General features: G+C 39.4%; 1 protein-coding gene across 5 annotated transcripts in view; it reads left to right on the forward strand.

The window, feature by feature from the left end:
• Nucleotides 1-24,912, forward strand: part of MAST4 (microtubule associated serine/threonine kinase family member 4) — a 442,775-nt gene that overhangs the window by 234,334 nt on the left and 183,529 nt on the right. For all 5 annotated transcript variants that reach the window (XM_074952648.1, XM_074952649.1, XM_074952650.1 and 2 more), the window contains one exon: nucleotides 67-98. In XM_074952648.1, coding sequence (XP_074808749.1) covers nucleotides 67-98 — 32 coding nt within the window. The remainder of the gene's footprint in view (nucleotides 1-66; nucleotides 99-24,912) is intronic.

Genomic DNA, 24,912 nt, shown 5'->3' on the forward strand with positions numbered 1-24,912 from the left:
AAAATGGATATTTCCAACTGCATTCTTTTGATTTCAAATGTAATGTGATCTTTTTTCATTTTACAGAAGGAGCTGAGTCTTCCAAGAAGAGGAAGTTTGTAAGTAGCTAAAGTTCCTTCCATTGTGTTCACTGCACAGTATGTGGTTTGACAGTTCTTCGATATGTCTATTCTTTTTTCAGTGGGAGATGGAATGAAGGTTAAATGTGGCAGTTGATTGGCCTTACGATACACACACAGAAAATTGAGATTGTAAATGAATACCCATGGGTCGATATGCTGTGTTCTGAAGATTTATACTGGTGTGGTTTAGTGGCCTGTTATGAAAGAGGCTATTGTGAAAGACTTTGAAGGTTTATGCTGAGGTTATTAATAAAATAAGTGTTCCTTATGTTATGTTACATTATTTTAATTCAGATTTTTGTTGTTGTAACCAAGCAAATATTTGCTTTTCTCATGAACAGTGCAACCTAAATTGACATAACCTGATATTGCTGATATAGAGAATATAGAAATAAAAAACTGAACAATTTGGGTAAATGTATGTAATTGTGTGTATATAGTGTTTTAACCAGAGGAAGTACAGATTGTGCACATCCTAGCATATATTATTATTGGGCTAATGTATTAATGAAAAGGTATTCAAATATGCTGATACTTTATGGCTACTTGCACTTTTCAGATTTATGTCCCTTGACTTTATCTTTCCTACATTTTGAACTATTATATTTTAAAAGTTGTGGTTTTATTTGCATTTCTTTTGTATCTCTTTCTCTAGGATGTCTGTGTAGAATTACATACTCTACAACGCACAACTGGTCGATTATAATTTAATAGTACTTGAGTACTTTACTAACAGCTGTTCCATATATAGAGGCAACCTAGAAATGTTGTATTTAAGACTGATTTCATAATCTCATGACTGAGCAAAATCTAACAAAGGAGAGATCTTAGCTGAGAAGAATACTAATACTGTATATAGAGTCTTTATCCTGGAGGTCCCAAGTTTTATATAAACATACAGCACCATCAGAATGCTGCTACTTCTGGCATACGAGTGGTTGCACTGATCTATAACATGCTGCTTAATAATGTAGGTAGGAAAATATTGGCCAAGAACAAATACATTGTTATGAAAGTGATGCAGAGCAGAGATGTTTTAGGATTTTACAGGTTTTTTCTGACCCATACATGCTAAATTTCTGGAAAACATGTGTTTACCTCAGAAGATGGACTGAATCTAAGATTAGAACCAGTGAATCCAGATGGTCTAGGTATTTCAAAACCCACAGGTTGCTATGACATTTCTTCTGGCTATGTATGTTTTGGGCCTATTGAAGAGCTTGCATAGGTCCCAAGCCAGAGCATGCAAAGCGCTATCTAAGTGTGAAGTCACTAACTAGATCTAAACAACTGCAGCTGTCAAGTGGCCAACAGTCTGGGTCCATTCTCTTCTTGAAATATTACATGAAAATAGATGCTAAGTGCTGAATGTTTTACTCCCTTTGGCATTATAACATGCCTTGCGTGTGGTTTTAAGTCGCTATTCTAACCGGTCACATGCTGAACATTCAACACTTTCGTTTGTTTTGCTCGCAAAACAATGTGTCTCCTTATGGGATTTTCAGAAATGACTCTGGGGAGCTGGAGTGATAGTGTTTCATTTTTTCTGCTTAGTGCGTTTACGTGGATCAAAGGGTTCGAAGTTCAAGATACTGGTCACATGGATACCCTTGCCGAAACTCGTATTTTTAACTTCTGTTTAGCTCGTGTTGGCTAAGACAGGCCACAGAAACCAGTATGTGCTTCAGACTGTAGAGAGCTCTATTTCTGGCACTTGTCAATACTGTTGTCTCATTTGATATTGCTGTCTGTATACCCAATGCCAGGCTGCCTTTTGGGGTCTTGTTGTTTTGAGAACATCACTGAGGTGATGCTCTGTGACTTTGCCCAAAAATGTTGCACACTGACACTCGTGAGTGGCTGAACAAGGAAGACTACAGTTTTGTACGTACTTAGTAACTCTCCTGTTTCGTAAAGTGCTTTGAAAGTAATCCAATTAATCCTCACAACAGTGCTGTGGCGGAGGGGATACATCAATATTCTTATCCTCATCTCAAAGATGGACCAATAGCAGAGAAGTTAAGTGATTTGCACAAGGCCACACAATGAGTAGTGGTTTTATTGCTGGGTGGCTTCAAGGGAAAGGGTGGGTTGGTTCCTCCTCCCCCAGCAGGCTTTGTGTTGGAGGGAGATGTCTCCTTTTTCCCCTCTAAGGATCCAGCAAGAAGAGGATAGGGATGGGGAGAGGAGTCAGCGAGTAGATGGCAAGGATACTTCCCCAAATGGTAACAGTAAGGGAGTCCTGGGGTTTTGCAGGAGGTGCAGTAGTTTATGGGGCTAGGAAAAGATGTCCCAGTGAGGCATGGGAATTTCCCCACTGACTGAACTTCATCCACTCCCTCTCTGAGTGCAAAAAGCATATTGAACCTCAAACCCAGTCTCTCTATGATTTGGATTTAAGCCTTGATTCTAATATTTTGTCCAGCTTTATTCATCTGGCTGTCATCACAAGTTCCCAGCTTAGCATATCTGTTGCATCACAAATGCCAAGACAGAGGGTTGAAATGTGGAAATTGCACTTGATAAAGAGCTGAAGTACGATCGTGAAGCACCATGGAGACTGACTGAAATCCTGCAGTTCCTTCCTTAGGGACTTGGTAGCTCTGTTGGTAGGTACCCTTTGCTAGGACTGATGAGAGAGTCTCATGCTGACAGATTTCAGAGTAGCAGCCGTGTTAGTCTGTATCCGCAAAAAGAAAAGGAGTACTTGTGGCACCTTAGAGACTAACAAATTTATTTGAGCATAAGCTTTTGTGAAGTACAGCTCATTTCATCGGATGCATGTAGTGGAAAATACAGCGGGGAGATTTTATATACATAGAGAACATGAAACAATGGGTGTTACCATTAACCATTACGAGGAACACCCATTGTTTCATGTTCTCTATGTATATAAAATCTCCCCGCTGTATTTTCCACTACATGCATCCGATGAAGTGAGCTGTAGCTCACGAAAGCTTATGCTCAAATAAATTTGTTAGTCTCTAAGGTGCCACAAGTACTCCTTTTCTTTTTGTGGATACAGACTAACACGGCTGCTACTCTGAAACCTAAATTAGAAATATACATCTCAGAAGAAGGTTATTTATCTTAAGCATTTGAGGGGCCACAGAATTTTTCATGAGTTAGAAGTAATTAATATCTGTGAAACTAAAATATTGTGATTTCAAAAATATTACAAAAGAAAATAATATAGAATGTTAAGAAAAATAAGAGTTATAAAACTGCATTCCATTGTCTGTAAATACCTGTTGCAGTAATAAACAATGTTTTATGGCTAAGGAGGCATTATCTTCCTTGGCACTGTGGGCCTGTCCCTGGTTAACAGAAAGCAAAGATCTTCCTAGAAATGTCCATAATTAGCTTGAATAGTTAATGGAATTAAATAAGCATATATGCTATCATTCTTCAAGTGTCATGTGTATTAAAATAATTGAATCTCTTAAATTCAGTAAAGGCAAGTTTGTAATAATATAGTTATAGTTATGGTTAGTTAAACAGAAATTAAAAGGTACAGTGACTAGATTGAAATCCCTGCAAGCTGCATGGACAGTTCTCAAAGACACCATAATAGAGGCTCAACTTAAATGTATACCCCAAATTAAAAAACACAGTAAAAGAACTAAAAAAGAGCCACCGTGGCTTAACAACCATGTAAAAGAAGCAGCGAGAGATAAAAAGGCATCTTTTAAAAAGTGGAAGTCAAATCCTAGTGAGGTAAATAGAAAAGAGCATAAATACTGCCAAATTAAATGTAAAAATGTAATAAGAAAAGCCAAAAAGGAATTTGAAGAACAGCTAGCCAAAAACTCAAAAGGTAATAACAAAATGTTTTTTAAGTACATCAGAAGCAGGAAGCCTGCTAAACAACCAGTGGGGCCCCTGGACAATCGAGATGCAAAAAGAGCACTTAAAGACGATAAAGTCATCACAGAGAAACTAAATGAATCTTTGCTTCAGTCTTCACGGCTGAGGATGTTAGGGAGATTCCCAAGCCTGAGCTGTCTCTTGTAGGTGACAAATCTGAGGAATTGTCACAGATTGAAGTGTCACTAGAGGAGGTTTTGGAATTAATTGAGAAACTTAACAGTAACAAGTCACCGGGACCGGATGGCACTCACCCAAGAGTTCTGAAAGAACTCAAATGTGAAAGTGCGGAACTATTAACTATGGTTTGTAACCCGTCCTTTAAATCAGCTACTGTACCCAATGACTGGAAGATAGCTAATGTAACGCCAATATTTAAGAAGGGCTCTAGAGGTGATCCTGGCAATTACAGACTGGAAAGTCTAACGTCAGTACTGGGCAAATTAGTTGAAACAATAGTAAAGAATAAAATTGTCAGCCACATCGAAGAACATAAATTGTTGCGCAAAAGTCAACATGGTTTCTGTAAAGGAAGATCATGTCTTACTAATCTATTAGAGTTCTTTGAGGGGGTCAACAAACATGTGGACAAGGGGGATCCATTGGATGTAGTGTATTTAGATTTCCAGAAAGCCTTTGACAAGGTCCCTTACCAAAGGCTCTTAAGTAAATTAAGTTGTCATGGGATAAGAGGGAAGCTCCTTTCATGGATTGAGACTTGGTTAAAAGACAGGGAACAGAGGGTAGGAATAAATAGTAATTTTTCAGAATGGAGAGGGGTAACTAGTGATGTTCCCCAAGGGTCAGTTCTAGGACCAATCGTCTTCAACTTATTCATGGAGAAAGTGGTAAACAGTGAGGTGGCAAAGTTTGCAGATGGTACTAAACTGCTCAAGATAGTTAAGACCAAAGCAGACTGTGAAGAACTTAAAAAAGATCTCACAAAACTAAGTGATTGGGCAACAAAATGGCAAATGAAATTAAATTTGGATAAATGTAAAGTAATGCACTTTGGAAAAAAGTACCCCAACTATACATACAATATGATGGGGACTAATTTAGCTACAACTAATCAGGAGAAAGATCTTGGAGTCATCGTGGATAGTTCTCTGAAGACACTCACTCAGTGTGCAGCGGCAGTCAAGAAGGCAAACAGGATGTTAGTAATCATTTAAAAAAAGGGATAGAGAATAAGATGGAGAATATCTTATTGCCCTTATATAAATCCATGGTATGCCCACATCTTGAATACTGCACACAGATATGGTCCCCTCATCTCAAAAAAGATATACTGGCATTAGAAAAGGTTCAGAAAAGGGCAACTAAAATGATTAGGGGTTTGGTACGGGTCCCATATGAGGAGAGATTAAAGAGGCTAGGACTTTTCAGCTTGGAAAAGAGGAGACTAAAGGGAGGATATGATAGAGGTATATAAAATCATGAGTGGTGTGGAGAAAGTGAATAAGGAAAAGTTATTTACTTGTTCTCATAATATAAGAACTAGGGGTCACCAAATGAAATTAATGGGTAGCAGGTTTAAAACAAATAAAAGGAAGTTCTTCTTCACTCAGTGCACAGTCAACCTGTGGAACTCCTTGCCTGAGGAGGTTGTGAAGGCTAGGACTATAACAGGGTTTAAAAGAGAACTGGATATATTCATGGAGGTTAAGTCCATTAATGGCAAATGGGTAAGGAATGGTGTCCCTAGCCTCTGTTTGTCAGAGGGTGGAGATGGATGGCAGGAGAGAGATCACTTGATCATTCCTTCTTAGGTTCACTCCCGCTGGGGCACCTGGCATTGGCCACTGTCGGTAGACAGGATACTGGGCTGGATGGATCTTTGGTCTGACCCAGTATGGCCATTCTTATGTTCTTATTTATTATAATATTAGGTTAATAACCATTTTTGCACCAATACTGAGGTTTATTCCCCAGAGTGAGAACATTCCATTTTTTGTAGCTACCTGTAATAAGGGACACACATTTGACTTCAGTGAGAGAAGGGTTGGGCTTGCAATGTAAGAAAAAATTGCGTTTAATGCAAATCTTCAGAACATCATTGTGGATTTGACAATGAAATACCAGCACTGAATGAGTTCTGGTAAGACTTCTGTCTAAGTATGCTACTAGAGAGAGCCAAAAAATAAATCACATGGAAGGTTTCATTCAGTTGGTATGGCTAATGGTGATTCAAGTCCTATTAAATCAGCTTTTCCTCTAATATGCACAGAACGATCTGCATCATAAAAAATGAGATGCCTTGAAGTCTCACTATGTCTCAAATGGAAACAGCAGAAAAGTTTTTATTTGAAGATACAAAATGCCTTATTTGGAAAATAAAAACCTATGCCAGCAGGGCTGTATTTGGCCTGACATATCAAGAAACATTAAAGGTCTCTGACCTGAAATATTTTGGATCCTGAATAAATAATTTCAAGACCCAGCCCCATTAGTCTGGAATATAACAGTGTTCCAAGTCTTGGAAGAATTCTAGTCATGGAAGAGTTCAAAGGCTTGTTGCTGCTAACCTCAGGGTTTTCATTTGCAGTGAGTTTCCAGTGGTTGTATTTTTCATCTGCCTGGGAGAAAATAAAACTTACACAGTCATTGTAAATGCTCATATTTAAGACCAGTATATTAACCAGGCATTTTTTCACTCTCCCGAGAATCTGTCTCGAGGTAATTTAGGTAAATACAGGATTCTTAAATTATTATATTTAATAAAATTTGTCAATTCTTCCTCTGAAGCATCACATTTATTTTTATCTAAAGGCTGAGTTAATACATTGAATTTGACCCTGTTAATGTAGAACGTTTCCACAATGTCTTCGATATTGGCAATCCCAAGCATTCAAAAATTCATGAGTCAGGCTCCAAAAAATCATGAGATTGATTTAGAAATCACTTCCGGTATGTCTACACTGTGATTGCTGGAGCCTAGACTCTGAGACCCACGAGCAGGGAGGGTCTCAGAGCCCAGGCTCCAGCCTGAGCCTGAATATTTACACTGCAATTTTATAGCCCCACAGCCGAAGCCCTGTAAGCCTGAGTTAGTGGACCTGGGCTCTGAGACTCTGCTGCAATTTTTTTAATATCACAGTATAGACGTATTCAATGTCACTAAATGCAGTGAATGCAATTTATAGTAGAAGACTTCATGCGTATTGTGTGTGTACACGTCATGTCTAGACACGTAAGATACTTAAAAAAATTATATATAGATGTGGTTCTATCCAGGTGTGCAGAGAGGAGAGAAAAGAGGCCTCTCCCCTCCTTGCCATAACCCTTGGAATAGGCAAAACACTGTGTTTTAGTTTCAGAAAAATATCAGGGGGTCATGTGACAATGGTAAGGAGTCAGAGAAATATCTGCTTTCTTATATCATGGAGCAAGAAACTTTATAAGAGTAAGAGACAATATTATCCTTAAAGTTAGTCTGTCTGCTGGAACCTAATCAAGCCCCTATCCTGCCTGGCTTTCTGCTGTAGATGTAAAGAAGCAGTACGCATCCTTACAAGTACCGACCCATATCAGTACCCCAACTGGTGCTTCACATCCCTGAGGGAATTTTTGTGTGGCCATTGCCCAGGCCTTCTTCATGCATGAGCTAATGCTGGCTGGTCAGACAACACTCTTACTTTGACTCTCAAAAGCCATAAATTGACTCATAGTCTGGGTATCTGTGGTATAATTAATTTGAATAATCATTTCCATGAACAGGTGAACATGTTACTTGGAGGTATCTGTGACCCAAAGAGCGGCCCAGAGGGCATGGCATTCCCTGGTATGTAGCAGCGAGTCTGAACTGGCCTGACCAGCTTAATACGCCTCACACACTCTCGTCATGATATTTATCCAAAAGGTGGCAAGTACTATATCACTGGAAAGCAAATAACTCACTGATCATTAATATCCTTGCAGGATGTATGTACGGTTAACCCACAAAGAATTATACAGATGTGCTGCAAATGTGTACCTAAAATGTGTTTAAACTAGGTATGTCAGGGAAAGTTGAAAAGCAGGTTTTTCTAGAGAAGGGAAAGGGGTCAACACCTCAAGCCAGTTGTGGCCAAAGACAGTGGCTTGTTCATTTGTATCAGAGATTGCAGTAAGATAATTTACATTGCAAAAATCGTAAGCTGGAGAGAAATCAGATGCTAACTTCTCCCCCAGTTGTGATTTTTACAATGTAAATGACAGCGTGACATCTATACCAATCGGGGAAGGGAACTTTATCTGGTGATACACTTCAGAAGAATATATTTTAAAGGTTTACTGGACTATAAAGAGAGGCGGAGGGAGCCCCTAAGTTATCCTTCACCTGAGGAGTCACAGAAACTAAGCACTTTGGCTCCGGGTGTTGGGTCCTGGCTAATGGCTGGTCAGCCATGCTGGAAGAGAGATTGTGATGAGAAAAACTTCTTTGAACAAAAGACTCTAAATTAAGTCAGATTTTAGTCTTAGAAGTGTGTTTTGCTTTTTCATTTGTAACCATTTCTGCCTTTATTCTTTCTGCTTGGTATCATTTTAACATATGTCCTCATGTTGATAAACTTGTGTTACTTTTTATTATAAACCACCTCAGTGCTGTGACTGAAGCAAAGGTGTGTTAACCCAGTTTAGTTAATAAGCTGCTGTGTACTGTCTCTTTGAAGGAGCAGTGAACTTTGTTAGCTTGTGTGAATGCTACAATGAAAAGGGCTGTGCAGTGCAGGAAAAGTCATGTTTGGGGGGAGAATTCGGGGCTGAAAGGGCTGTTGGTATCACCCTCCAAGAAGAAACCAGGCTGGTGGAAGCCAGAATGAGGTCATTGTGCTGTAAGCAGGCTGATGGTGTTAGGGCTCTGAGCCAAAGCTGTACAGCACGGAGGCACTCAGAGTTACAAGTCAGGTTGTGACGCAGCCCTTTAGTGGTCTGCGTTGAGCTCCAGAGCATCACAATATCTTAAGATTTTTTAGCAGTGGAGTTACCTGTGTATCTGGAGCACCTGTATATCTGTGCTGTCTGAGTGAAATATGTCTTGCGCTTTAGAATTTAAAAAAATGTCACAGTTAACTAATAGCCTGTCAGTGATCAGTAATTTTTCTTCCTATTAAAACACCACTCATTTCCCATTATGTCCCTTTTTCCTTTGTGCTAAAGGTCTTCAAATACTATTCCCAGTCTCATCAACATAGAAACGTTAAGTATTTATAAGCGTCTGGAACACAACTGTTTGTGGAAATCATGAAGCTTCAATCAGAGAGAACAACTCCAAATGGAGTTCTAGAGGATTGGATGGCTTTTTTCCCCACTGGTTAGCAATATTTAAATCTGCTTTAACTGGGCATCTATATGTTTATAGGAGTTGAGCAGTGGATTTTTTCAATTGCGTCTCATGCAGAGTGAAACACTATATCAGACCACCCACAAGGCAATATAATCCTTATTCCTAGTGGTTATGGTGTTCCTGTCAAGCTAACAATGCATTTTTATTGTCTAACAACTGAATCAGTGTTATCACCATTGTTAGTCCTTGTCAACAAGTGGCTCTCTCCCACAATTTCTTCCCATTGACCTTTGTTTTCATTTTTAAGTGACTTTAATGCTCCAAAAATTACCAGGTTGACCGCAATGGAAACATAAACCTACTGACCCCACAACAGTCCCATTATAGACAGCATAAATCCAGCCTTCCTCATCAATCACTGGCTCCATTGCTCTTTATAGAGCATGGTGTATGCACCGATAAGTTCTTTAATGGCTGCTGAATCTGATGTGTGAGTGACAGTCCCGTCCACAGGTAGGGCACACCAATTCACTAGCAGTGCTCTGAATCCAAGCAGTAGATTCTTTCCTCGTCTGATACCGGTCATCACAAAGCTTAATCCAGTCGCCTTACAACGTCTCGCTCCATCTACAAGATGTCTTCACCAACCAGAGTGAACATTCTGCACTCCTTTCGCAATCATCCACAGAGATTCCAAAGGATACTGTCATTTTTACAAGCATCCCAATATCTGCACAGAGGTGTGCCTCTTTTTCTAGGCCCTTCGAGTTTCAGAGTACAGCACACTCTTTGGGATCCTGTAATCTGGCATTCACTTAACTTGTCCAAGCCACTTGAGTCTTTTCTTACTAATTAACGTTCCCATGAATGACATACCAGCATGATTTAACACTTTTACGTTTGTCACCTTGTGTTGCCATCTTATTCAAAGAATTTTATGCAAGCATCTGATATGAAAGCTGTTTAGTCTTTTGGTATGTTTGGTGTAAGTCGTCCATGTTTCTGAGCCATATAGGAGAGTGCATAAAACACACATCTCATAAATACAGATTTTCACTTTAGTTGACAATTTGTTATTATTCCGTTATCTTGCAAAAGACCAATGTTCCTGGCTGCTTTAACTAGTGAGCTCAGCATCAAGATCTACACTGCTGGTAACAGTAGAGCCAAGGTAGCAAAATTGGTCAACAACATCTGTCTAAGGTGACATCTGGAACTGGTTCCGAAGAGCCTTGGTGTATGATAAGTCTTCTTCAAACTTATTGCTAGCCCAAAGATTTTGCATGAATCAGAGAACTTAATAACAAGACGTTGTAGGGCATCAACACTATAAGCCACAAGGGCTGCATCTTCTGCAAACAGGTCCCTTATGACAATCTCCTTCACCTTTGTCTTAGCTCTGAACCTTGCAGTGCAAAACAGTTCTAGTATAGATCACATCAGTTCAGCTTTTCCCATACCGCCCCAGAAATGGATCACCTCTAAAAGTGAAGGAATAAATCAGTCTCTAATCCAGTGTAGCCCTTCTGAGAAAGCCATTAGTGGTGTCAATTATGCAGGTGGTTATATGATAGACATCGATTCACTGTATCTGCACTGCAGTCGGGAGGTGTGATTGCAGAATATGTAGGCATACTTGAGCTACCTTTGATTGTGCTCACTTAAAAAATAGCAGTGATGCTATAGAAGCATGGGTGGTGATACGGGCTTGCCCCCTGAGTAGGTACTCAGGGTCCTGGGCGGGTTTGTATGCTCTGGCTAGCCTGTGCTACTGTGGCTTCTGGGCTATTTTTAACATGCTAACTACATTAGAGTTAGCTTGGGTATATCTACATGTGCAACAATCGCATCTCCTGATTGCAGAGTAGGCATACCAAAAGACAATTAAGTCATTGCATCCAGTACATCAAAGCGCAGTCTGGAAGTAATGACTTTGTCAGTCTGATCTGTAGATGAAATGCTCCTTGTCTCATTACCAAGCCTGTTGTCATTCCCATATGTTAATACAACCACTGTCCATCTCATTCTGCACTTTCATTTAAAGAGGAACATACAAAGCTGATCAAAAGGCCAACAACCTTAAGAAGTAATTTACTACTATTATTATAATGCACTACCAGTGGGACTAATTTATGGAGAATTGAATGTTCAATGGATGTTCAAGTTTTGAATTTCTAGGACTATAATATCTGGTTGACCATTTCTCTAGTGTTGTACTATACTGTTAAGTTTTTTATTTTTTGTCTGTCTAAATTTAAAAAAAAAAGTAAAGAAAAAATATGTAGACACCAGTGCAATTGATTGTAATAAACTCTCAACATCTATTCTTCTTGTTGCCACATTTTTCTGTGGCTTTAGGGTAAAAGGCCAACAGAAAAAAGAATACTGAGCCCATCCATAGTTAGCCACCATGCTTCCTTCCTGATGAAGTGTGCTCTGTGTGCGCAAGTGTGCCTGTAGAGAATACAGTTGGAAGTGCACTTCAGCTGACTAATAGACCAACATCAGCAGGGGTAGCATAGCATCAGGGAATGAAAATATTTTTAAAGACCTTTCTCTTTATCAGGCGGAGGAAGTGTGTGATCTCTCAGGCCAAAGGAAAACTAGGGATCAGTCATTGGCATCAAATAATGGCCAAGATGGAAGCAGTATAAGCAGGGTAGAGAATCAGACCACTCTTGGTGGGAGCGGAGATGGTTGGGGCTTGGGGATTTGTCTGCTTTGTCCAAAACCTGGTACTGCTTTGGAATAGAACCTCGCCTATACAGCTGAATTTTAAAGTATATGCTTACACTCAAATGAAAGTAACAAAATGAAAGGATGTTTTGGGCCATAGAAGCTTTTTTGTTACATGTGAGGTGCAAAGTTATATTTCAAGCACAAAACTCAACCTAAATATGTGTGTTAAAAAGAAATACACCTTGAGTGAAATCCTGGCTATACTGCAGTCAATGGCAGAATTCTGATTGTATTATTTTGGGCCACGATTTCACCCCTATACTATTTCCTTTGAGAACAGCTGCTGTTATAACTTGCAGAAAGGACAGGCATCCACATTATTTACTCGTCTGAGTAATGTAACACTTGACCTTAACCAGCTGTACAGATTGATACTGTTCTTTCTGACTTTTTCTCCTTGAATTTAGTAGTGACTTGAATTAATAGAATCTTTATTGCTCACAAAGTCTGTAATTGAGCAGGACCAACCAGTCAGCCCCCTTAATAGGGAGAGTGATGTTACAAGAGCTTCGCTTTATTTTTGTCTTCATCTGGTAATAAGAGAACCTATACCTGAGTCTCTGGCTGGCAGAGAGGGATTTGGAGACATCAAATTGATGGTAATTTATTACCTATTAATCTTCAGGTTTAAACACGGAGTGGGTAACTAGCACATATATTCTGTGTTACTCACCAGTTTGTCTCCCTTTTTGACATATTGTGTTTTCAGGGTGGCATGCTGCAATAAAAAAATAGAAACCACAGGACAAAGGTCCCCGTGAATCACTAACAGGACCCAACAGCTGAACTTGACAAAATTAGGTAGAAAACGGCAAGTGGGAGGAAGCAAAGAGCAACAAATTGTACCTCCTGTTCATCCCACGTGATGTTCCTTTCCCCTTAGATGCCTTTTATTCAGTGGACTGCTGCATCTCAGCTGATTCTGAGTAGTGTAGTAGTGGGCAACCTGCGGCCCATCAGGTAATCCGCTGGCGGGCCGCGAGACAGTGTTTACATTGACCGTCCACAGGCATGGCCGCCAGCAGCTCCCAGTGGCCACGGTTTGCTGTTCCCGGCCAATGGGAACTGCGGGAAGCGGCGGCCAGCACATCCCTGCAGACCGCAGGTTGCCCACCACTGCTGTAGTGTTTCCCTGATGAACAGAGAACTGACAAGGGCATCAGTAAGAGAATCAGGAACATTAGATGGTGGGAGAAAATTTATGGATAGGAAGGTTAGTTGATGGGGCCAGGGAATTGTCTCTGAGTAGGCAGCCATGGATTTGGGAGTACATGGATTCCTGGGCATAGTGGTTCAGGCACTTAAGCTCCTGATCTTTCATAGTAAACATGACGACAGGCTGCTTTCAGTTAGAACAGGTCAATAATGTAAAATATTTCCCACAAATATTTGTTTTTTAAATTAGTTTTGGTTGACTGTGACCCCCTTTTGGGATCAAGTTTTATTGGCGCAAATATGAGAGGAAATTTACTTGCTTAAAATACCGACGAAAACCAGATTATCTAGTCTCAAGTATTTTTACTGGCTACCTGATAAGAGTACTCCTCCAGTCAGGAAGCAGAAGAATGCCATGTGAGTAATCGTAATGCATCAAAACAGCTTGAATTTCAAACAGCAAACCCTAAAGAATATGAAATAATAGACGACAAAAAACAAAATCTGTTAGCTTTAAATAACAAACAAATTGGGGAAATCCACAATATCTACATGTTTTTTCCACAAATGGAAAAAGGGTAATGTTTAGCAAATGGATTTTTGCTTTATGAATTGCGGTCTATTTAGTGTTGTGCTGGATAATTATAGACTTAGGCGCACACATACCTTCTCTTCAAGTAGTCCCATTGAAGTCATATGCATAAAGCAACATGCCTAGACTTTGTAGTACTGGGGCCATAGTAGTGTGGCTGAGAGACAACCACTAATTTTTAGATGAAGTCATTCTAAACAATTTTTGTGATATGTATTCTTCACTGTATTCTCCTGGGGATTACAGGAGAGATGTAAATATGAAGAAACTGTCAGTTTTGTTTTTAGAAAAGCAGGTGCTCACAGATTTCTGTAAAATGTGTTTTCCCTTTGAAGTAATAACCCCCCCTACATTCTAAATAATTGCTCTGAGGCAAAGAAGACAGTTGCGGAACAGCAAGGTGCTGCCTTCCTTACATCTTGTTACGTTAAAGATTTTTCCCTTGCAGTTGTCAGTTTTATTGTCTTCCGTCATTTAAGAGATGGACTGGCTCTTTTTTGCAGATGTCACAATCACAAAGTCCAAGTGGTCTGGGGGTTTTTCCCCCCTCCCCTCTTCTTGCTTAGCTGGGAATGAATATATTTTTTTATTACTATCAGTACATACTGTCAGTGTTGTCGTTGATCAGAAGGACCGACAGAGGGAAAGCAGGGATATGGCATGGCTTTTCAGTTTTGGACACAAGTTTTCATATTATAAAATGATTTCTACGTATTCATGTATACCTGGTTGTTGCCAGGATTTTGCAGTAATATTTCATTTTAGCAGCTGGCAGTGATGTTTGTCCTGATAAGCTGGAAACTTTTATAAAGAGTTACTGTAAGATTTAAGGGATTCAGGTAATGAGTTAAAGATGACTGCAAAGGAAACAGTTGCTTGTGGTCTCTTCGCTTATTTATGATGTGCCTAGTAGGCCTGGAGTTTTTTAGAACTTTTTTTTGTTTGCTTTTTCCTAACATGTGTGTTCATCTTCTGTTTTTGCTGGAGATGTGGAGTGGGAGGTTTCACAGTTCTCTGCTGAAGTGGTGGTAAATTATACTTCTAATGTGAAAAACCAGACAACTAGAAATATTTTGCCGTGTTTGTTTTCTTGCCATTTTCATACATCACAAAGGAGCCAAAAACAAAGTCCGTATTTAAGTACCTAAAATAAATGACCTAATTTTCCAAAGTACTGAATTATCCATAAATTCCCACTAAAGTAAAAGTTGGGTACTCTGTACTTTTGAAAATCAGGCTATTTATTTTAGAAACCTAAATATGGATTTAGGAATCAACCTTCAAGCACCCATTGTTGGAAAATATTAGCCCTTGTGGATTTCCTTAATATTCGTCTACCTTAGCAGTTGTCTTCAATTTTAAAAAAAAAAATCAGTCTAACCTTTGGAAAGACATGGTATGATTAAGAATGACTTATGCAGGAGCCTTATATCCTCCAAGGCAGAGGTGCTGTAACTAGAGATGTGGGAGGTGCTGCAGCACCCCATGACTTGAAGTGATTTCCATTAATATACAGGATTTACAGTTTGGTTCAATGGCTGACAGCACCCCCATTATACAAATTGTCCCAGCATCCCTGCTCCAAGGTAGCCAGTGATAGCATCAAAGTTTAGACGATAGTTGATCTAGTTCCCCATTGTTGCCATTTCAAGTCACAAACATTTCTTTGATTCTAAATGTATTATTGGGAATACTATAGCAAACCAATCCTGAATTTATGAGCAACCAAAAATCTTTTATTCTCAATAGAAACTATTTAATTAGCAGATTTGTCTCAGGTTAATTATTTCATATTTATGATGACTTAAGGGTTTTCCAAAGCCCAGTGCTGGAAAATATTGATCCAGAAGCAGGAACCATTGCACACATGATTCAGTGACCACTGTGACACAGTAGCCATTAATTTCTTGCCGTAGGTGGTGGTGGTTCATGCTTAATTGCCTGATAGGAGAGGGATTGAGGGAGACCCAGCAGGAATTATACAAACAAGATGGGCCCACTGCTGGAGGTGAAAAAATATGGTGGCCTCTTCTTCATTTGGTAGTGAAGGGGGAATATTTTTATTTTTGGCCAAAATATTTCAGGGTTTGGGTGTTCAGATTTTAATGGAAAACCTGAAATTTTCAAAAAAAAAGTTGGTACTTTGCAAAAAATGTTGTTTAGTCAAAAACCCAATTTTTCTGGAACTGTTTCAATAGAAATTTTTCTACCAGCCCTAAGTACAAGAGCTGTAGATGAGATCCCCTCAGCTCCCCTTTAAACAAACACACACATACAATCATAGAAATGTCGGACTGCAAGGGACCTTAATATGTCATCTAGTCCAATGGCTCTCAACCTTTCCAGACTACTGTACCCTTTCAAAGTCTGATTTGTTTTGTGTACCCCAAGTTTCATCTCCCTTAAAAACTACTTGCTTACAAAATCAGACATCAAAATCCAAAAATGGCACAGCACACTATTACTGAAAAACTGCTTATTTTCTCATTTTACCATATAATTATAAAATAAATCAATTGGAATATAAATGTTGTACTTACATTTCAGTGTATAGTATATAGAGCAGTATAAACAAAAAGAAAAGGAGGACTTGTGGCACCTTAGAGACTGACAAATTTATTTGAGCATAAACTTTCGTGAGCTACAGCTCACTTCATCCATAGCTCACGAAAGTTTATGCTCAAATAAATTGGTTAGTCTCTAAGGTGCCACAAGTACTCCTTTTCTTTTTGTGAATACAGACTAACACAGCTGCTACTCTGAAACCAGTATAAACAAGTCATTGAAATTTTAGTTTGTACTGACTACACTAGTGCTTTTTATGTAGCCTGTTTTAAAACTAGGCAAATATCAAGATAAGCTGATGTACCCCAGGTTGAGAACCACTGATCTAGTCCAGTCCCCTGCACTGAGGCAGGCTAAGTATTATCTAGACCATCCCCGATGCACAGGTTCATCTCTCCAAGGAGAAGGTTGTGGTGGAAACAGAGATGAAAAAGTTGGAGACAGTTTTGGGGATTAGCAGTGTGATTTTGGGAAAAAGCAGAGAGTTTGACTGGGTGGAGAAACAGCAGGATGTGGGAGACTGAGTGGTGGAAGGCTGGCAGAGATTGGGCAAAGGAAAGATAAGAAAATTAGAGCAAAGTGTGAAACAGGAAAGAGGTAATAAAGGGGAAACTGTCAGGAAATGAGGAGAGAATACAGAGAAGATCCAAAGAGAAAAAAAGCCCTGAGAAAGGGCATCACTTTCCCCATTGGGTCTTCTAAGGTAAGAGGTACAACCTACTCTGTCCCTGCCAGTTTCTAGAAACCCATCAGTGGTATCAAAAGCTGATGATTAAACCAAAATATGCAACAAATATATTTGATCTTTGCTGTTGCAAAGAAAATCCATCCATCAGTGAGACCCAGTATGGTTTCTGTACCAAACAGAGACCTAAAACAAACCTGAAAATGGTTTCGGAAATTCTGAGGACTCCAGAGCTGCATTGTCACAGCTCTCATTTTTTCCTCCAAAAAAAGGCTAGTAGTAACTGGTATGATTGTTAGCATCAGACTGTTTCCTGAAGTTAGGCTTTGTCTTTGCTCGTTCGAGATGTTGGCAGGATGCCCTTCCAAACTAGCCCTTCCAAAGGTATTGACAATCTCCAGTAATGGATCCAACTTTCCTCCTTCCCTCAATTAAATTTTATCTGTTGGGAATGATATAAATCCAAATCGCAGAGAGTAACCTAATTGTCTCTAGTGCTTGTAGAACCCCACTGAGACCAAGCAGGGAAAGATTCACCTTAGTTGCCTCTTGACAGATCTGCTGCTGTAGAGGCAGCCAATTTAGTCCAAATCTGAACATTACCCAGATAGATAGAAAATGCCTTCACAACAATAGGGCTTATTTTAGCTCCTGACAGAGGAAATAAAACAAGGGAGATGGTAATTTTTTGGGGCAGGGACAGAGAGGAGGAGTTCCAGGTGAGCTCAGGCAGACACACTGGTATTTTGACAACACTGATGTGCTCCAGATTGCTGACTGCTTGAGCTGTAGCTGACTTAAATCTTGATTTTGGAAAGCTTTGGGAGCATCATATTTCCAGGGAGAAGAAGGAAGACCGTCAACAGGCTTCCAGGTAAACTGAAGAGAAATTTGTGTTACTTTCTGCATATTTACTATGGCTTGATGTAAAACCCTCTTGTTTCTTCATGACTTAATATCATTCTGTATCTCTTTCCTGTATCAATTATTGAGCTTTTTGGCTATCACACAACCAAAACAAACACTCCAGTCTCCTATTCCCTTGAATTCACTGGTGGACCCTTCAGTGAATTCACCATGACTAATGCATTTCCAACCTTACAGGAAGGAAATATTGCTTTCAGGAGCAGGATCTGAAAGCAGGAACCAAAAGAAGTATAGGGGAGAAGAGTGAAAAGAGGGTATTTAAGTCATTCCAACTGAATGGGGAGCTGGGAAGAAACATAAGGAGAGCAGAGAGGCTGAGGGTTTAATGATATCTGGTTACATAGGCTAACAGTGTGCACAACTGTTGGCTGAATTATTTACTAGTATTACCTTTTTGAGGGAATGGGGAACGGAGGAGGTATGTATTGGTGCCATAATGATGTGAGAATGAGCTAGGGTGGAGGAAGTAGTGTTGCTAAGAAGGGGCAATAAAAATGGGAGTGAAAGGGGATGGGAGTGGCCATGTGGCTACATAAAATGGGAGAGGGGATGCAGGAGGGAAGGAAAGGTGCACAACTATGAAAGCTAGAAACTTAATTATTATAATTTTTAATGAAGGCTGGGTTTTGTATGTAATCATGCAACTCCAGTGCATCTGCCTTAATCTGACCCTGTCCAAGCTGATGGTGCCACTGCTTTTTAGCCCTCTTTCTTCCCTTATTTCTGTGTACATTTAGAATTCATACTCTTTGGGGCTTCTCTGTCTGCAAAATGCCTAGCAGTCTGTCTGTTGCACAATTATAAATAATCATATTTCACCCACTGTAATAAAGTCAGCATCTTTAAAATTCATTACCAAAGTAGTAATAATTCTTGTAGTTTTAATTCTATTGCAACATTCTTTAAAACTCCAAATGAGTGTGCTTGTGGTCAGGAGCCTGTTGTGATATGCAAGTTACTATGAATATTGAATTATAGTATTTCTAGTACTTAATTTAATTATATTTTTTCTTAATAAAATGTGGAAAGAAAAATCAGTTAAGTATACTTAGGTATTTTTAAATGCTTTGTTCTAATTTCACATTTAGGGAAGAGATATTAGTTTTTAGATGCTATTGTGAAATCTATTAACTTGCTTTAGTAGGTTGAAAAGTTACCCTTCGAAGAAAATACTAACCGTGAGAACAAGTTTAATCAGAGCCATATTATGGAGAACTAATCCAACTTGGCTTAGTATGGTACCTTTGTTGGATTTATTGAACGGTGCATAAGATCATCAAAGAAAATCTTTGAATCTGTCCATACAATGTAGTACTGTTGAAAGGTGTAGTGGATGTTGACCTTTTGAAAATAAATAGCCCTTGGCATGCTTCACCTACTTATGACTTTGATTTCAGTTCAGTATGTGTTGTGTCTATGAATCAACAAAATATATATAGAAGAGGGGTATATTTTTACTACTTTATTAATTAGATAATTCCTACTGACTTGCGTGAGTTCTGGTCTTAAGTCAGTACCATTAATAGATGTCTAAATAACTTATGCTAAATCTGTAGGTTTCTTTATAGCAAATAAAGCAGGAAAGAGAAAAGTGCACACTTGAAAATCAGTTAATTTTTTTCTCCTCCCATATTCAAGTGACTAATGCAAGAAACCTCAGGATATATTAAATTTGAAGTTTCTATACATGTACACTGTAAAAAGTGCCTGAAGTATATGAAAAAATAGTGTTGGTTAGTTGTTTCTTTGTTTTTTGTTTTTTGGTCTTTTTGGCCTTTGTTTTAGTGAATTTTTGCAAGACACAGAATGATTCAAATTGTTAATGTCCTTCCAGTGTTGCCCAGTAGTGACCTCGAGGGAACTGCTGCTAGCAATGGGAGAGCTTGTCCTGTCCATTTCATTTTTGTCTAATCTGGTGTCATGGATGTCAAGTGTGGTGGGGAGTTTGAAATGTATATACTTGTCCACTAGTACCTGGATTGAGATAATCAACTCATTTCACATTGGCTCTTCAGTGGCCTACCTACTGTAACAACAAATTTTACTTACGGTGGACCTGAGCTGGATTCAGGTTGATAATCTTACAAGTGAAAGATTTTATATCTCCTTTTAGTTAGCTAAACCATGGAAGCTTTGCAGTCCTGCTAAAAACCTGCTGTTATGGAACATTGTTAGGCCACGAAGTTGCTCCTTTGGTATGTTCTGCTAAGAAAATCTCTTAAATATTTTTATTTACATAAAAAATGGGGTCACTCTATGGTTGAAAAGAATTTTAATGTAATTCTATCTGTCATGGGTACTGAGGAGAATTTTAATCAGGATGGCATTTAAATATTGCTCTGTAAAACTGATTTTTTTTTTTCAGGCAGTCTTTGCCAATATTTCATGTCTGTACATCTGCCTTTTAATTATTATTTTTTATTTCTTTTAAGAATCACTTTTAAGGACCTATGGATTTGCAGTATGTGGCTAGAAACATTAGGCAGGAAGAGGGCGCTGGACTGGCAAGTGTAAGAAGCCTGGGAAATGTCTTTTTTGGGGAGTGTTGCACAAAATATGTAGTCATTTACAGCGGAGGGGTTGTAGGTGTTGATGGGAAATTTAAGGTCTTTGCTGAAATTTGGTGTGGTATTAATAAAAAAGTGTGCTCATGGGAGAAAATGCACCCCTGTTGTGAATAATTAATGTTTTTCCTTAATGACAACATTCTCTGGCTTTTTTTTAAAGTATAAAACAAATTGAAAAAACTCTTGACCTTTTTTCTGAAATTCAGAAGAATGATGCTGCATCTGCCCACTGCCCTCCTCCTACTGCAGTATTTGCCCATCATTCTTGAAGCTCCCTGACTAACAACTTTATCTCCCAAACCAAAGCTCATATTTCCTGATGGGGATGTGCAGGATGTATGGGGCTGGAGCTAGCATTTTTGAAAGGTTTCTGAAGTGTGTGTGTATTGTGACAGAGTCAGGCCAGCTGGCTACAGGAGAGTGATAGAAGGTAGATGTATTAGCCCCATATTAAGCAGGTCCCTTTTGCCTGAGTAAGATAATGGGCTGTTCCAGAACAATCAGGAAGTTGCTGGAACCAATTAAGGCAGGCTAATTAGGACACCTGGAGCCAATTAAGAAGCCACCAGAATCAATTAGGACAGGCAGGCTAATCAGGGCGCCTGGTTTTAAAAGGACCTCACTTCAGTTAGTGAGGTGCGTGCGAGGAGCTGGGAGCAAGAGGCGTGCAAGAAGCTGAGAGTGAGTAGGCATACTGCTGGAGGACTGAGAAGTACAAGCATTATCAGACATCAGAAGGAAGGTCCTGTGGTGAGGACAAAGAAGGTGTTGGGAGGAGGCCATGGGGAAGTAGCTCAGGGAGTTGTAGCTGTCACGCAGCCGTTACAGGAGACACTATAGACAGCTGCAATCCACAGGCCCTGGGCTAGAACCAAGAGTAGAGGGTGGGCCCAGGGTCCCCCAACTCCCTACTTGATATAAGAGGAGTTGATCTGGACTATGGGTCCCACCAGAGTGGAATGGCCTGTCCCCCGACCCATTAGGTGGGCCAGCAGAGACTGCGGGGATTGTTCTCCTTTTCCCCATGCTGGCCAGTGATGAGGTTAGCCAAGTGAATGGCAGGTGTGTGCCACTAACAAAAGGAGCCAAACTGAGGACTGCCGTGAACCTCTGAGGCGAGCAAATCCGTCAGAAAGCGCAGAACCCACCAAGGCAGAGGAGGAACTTTATCACAGTATGCATATGTATTTGTGTGTGTGTGGGGGGGGGGTACAGTGTGACAGCCCTGATTGTGTGTGTGTGTGTGTGTGTATACACACACACACACACGGTGAACATGGTTTGTGTGTATGTGTGTGTGTTTGTATGTGAATGGATATTAATGTGCAGTAGACCCTAGGGAATGCCAATCAGGGATTAGTGGCTCATTACAAACATGTAACAATTCAGCAACATTTTGGTTTCATACGAATCATTCAATAAAAAGGAGGGGCATGTCAGGGGTAGGGCTTCAGCTCACTGTGGAGATTCTGGGTAGTACTATGGTCCATAGGACAGGCAGAGGATGCTACCAGGAGGCTGACAGTTTTGGGCTGTGAGTTCTGTGCTTCACCTTTGGGAGGCATAGCACAGAATCTTACCCTTTATATTTATATGTTTTAAAATATACCTACATGGGGAGCAAATATTTAATAGTGGGCTCTTCACCTGGCAGAGAAAGTCTAATCTGATCCAATGGCTGGAAGTGGCAGCTAGACAAGTTCAGACTGGAAATAAGGCCATACACTTCTGAAAGCTATGCTCTAGTAATTATTGGGGGAAGTGCTATGGCCTGTCTTATACAGGAGGTCACACTAGATGATCACAATGGTCCCTCTTGGCCTTGGAATCGGTGAATTTATGAATACCCTTAAAGCATGTAACTTTTTTGATTGCTGCCAGGTGATCTGAGAAAGTGAGGGGTTTATTTGTGTTGTGTTTTGTGGTTTTTTTTTTTTTTTTTTTTTTAATGCTCTGAATTTTCCTGGTTAGCATTTGGATACCAATGTGATGTTTGTAAAACCTAGACGGAAGAGAATTTATGTGCAAACATTTTTCTTTTCCTTTTTTATAATACCAGTTACCCTATGTATGATACCTCAGTTAAAACTGAAACCAGCATCAACAGAGAACAAATAAACAAATGCAAATTATCAACCTGGATTTAATCAACCTATCACTGGGTGACAAGTCCTTTGAATTTAAACAACAAACAATAGTTATTTTAGTCCTAATTGATTCAATACATTCCAAGATGTAGCACCATCTTTCTGACTTCTTTTTTAGTTTTTTTCAGTTGCTACTTTTTCAGATTTAGAAGCCAGACAAACTGATTCCATCATTATTAAAGTCTAGATTACCCAAATTCTTCCAGATTTTGAAAGTAGTTTGGTTGTCTACAAGAGACTGAGACAGTTATTTTTGTTGGCCTTCTAAACTAGTTTTTAGGTGGTGGTATGAGTTGTTTTTCCTCATAGTTTCATATGTGTGATATGGTGGGAGGCTGCCTATATTTGGGGTACCTACTTTGCAGGAAAAAGTGTCCAAGAAAGGAGATTTGGATTAAATGAACACAGTGGAACTGGTGTAGCTTGTATCATCATATGAGACATTGCTTTGATTGGCCCTTCTGTAGGAAAGTTTGAAGTGATGTATTATAATAAAGGGTGTGTGAGAGAGAATCGGCATTTGGAGGAAGGTCTGTGGGGAAAACTAAATTGATGTCTTACGCACCATTACACTTGATAGCTGCTGTGATCTTTTTAATAGATGCTCAATCTGGTGAGTTTTAGAACAGATAATCTATCAAACAGAAGGAAAAGAGATTTTTACCTTGAAATTTTAACAGCAGTTACATTTTATCAGTTGCTTAGACAGGTAGAATGTGACAGCTCTTATTGTATATATCAAAGCGGAAGTCGGTTTTAGGAATCTTTTGTTGTCAGGCTTCCTTGACCATGGTGTTCTTAGCAAGATAACCTATATCATTATAATGTGGCAATGGCAGCACTAACTTCAGGAATGTGAGTAGTTCGAAGCTTTTTTAATATGTTGGCACTGTCTCTGTAATTTCAGAACCATTGGAGTACTTAGTGGAGGTAGCTAGAATTGGCCAACAGGGGTTGTATTTATTTGCAGTACCAAGCATTTCAAAAAATCATATTACTTTACTATAACACAGGTTATTCCTTTGCACAGTTTGAAGAGAAACAGTAATCATTTGGTCACAAATTATTAGTAATGATCCAAGTGGTGTTTACAGAGGAGATGAGAAATGCTGGCCCTGATATTTTGATCTGACCAACCTCTGCTCAGTACAGCCCCTGAAATGATTTTAACTACCTTCTGCGCTCTCTGTATTCCAGAACCATCCAGCATGGACCATTTTGTATTGAACTCTTCTGTCCCCACGGCCCCAAAGAGTCTGTTGTGTCACCCAGGACTAAGTTTGGAACCCACAGCTTTAACTCACTGGCAAGTGGAAAAAGTGCTAAGTTTTTGGTGGGTGTTTTCATTAGAGATGGGAAAAGAGCTATATTTCTCCATCTTCCATACTTCCTATCTTTTCTGCCTTGTGATATGAACTAGTATATTGCAGCTAGGTTATTTGACATTTCAGCTGTGAAGGAAGCGAATGGTTCTCAATCAACATTCTTACATTTAAAGGGCTACACAGTATACCTTGTTGACTGTTGCCACATGTAAGTGCATCCTTCAAGCAACTAGGATTTGCTTTTGTGAGGGAGCATGCTACCTTCAGTCAGTTAGAGTGAGGGGAAAGAGTAACTGGTTGAGTGCCTCTATGTGATGGAGATACAGTTTCATGTTTCCAGTGACTAACCATATATAAATATTCAGGATGGCACTATATTTCAGACAGTGTTATAACATCCATTAAGTACTCTGTTTTATAAAAGTACCATCTTAGAGGTATGTCAGTGGGAATTTAAATGAATTTAGAAAGTATGCATGGAATATACTGTGTGTGTGTGTGTACACACACACACACACACACACACACATATATACATACACATATATATATGAGGGCTGGTTGGAGTTCAGGTTCAACAATTTTTTGTTGAGTCATAGACAGGGTTCTAATGGGAATTCTGGCTGCTATGCCAGGGCTTCCTGAAATTGACCTGACATTCATGAGAGCTTGGAAGCCGTGAGAACCCCTATAATTCCTTGAGTTGCTTTCAAGCAACTTACTCTTGGGCTAATAATTGCCATGGTTTATTTTATTCTAAATCTTCAATTTTTCTGAAAAACCTGAGCGAAATCAGTCTAGCTATTTTGGAGGTGTGAAAATGGGGAAAAATACATTTTCCCTATATCTTCTGATCTGAAATGCTTGCTCTTGTGTTGCTCAAAAATTGAAGGAAGGAAGAAAAATTTAAGAATTTCACTTGAAGAACATTGATTCATGTATAAAATTTACA

Source organism: Natator depressus, chromosome 5, assembly GCF_965152275.1.
Source record: "Natator depressus isolate rNatDep1 chromosome 5, rNatDep2.hap1, whole genome shotgun sequence".
NCBI classification, from domain to species: Eukaryota; Metazoa; Chordata; order Testudines; family Cheloniidae; genus Natator; species Natator depressus.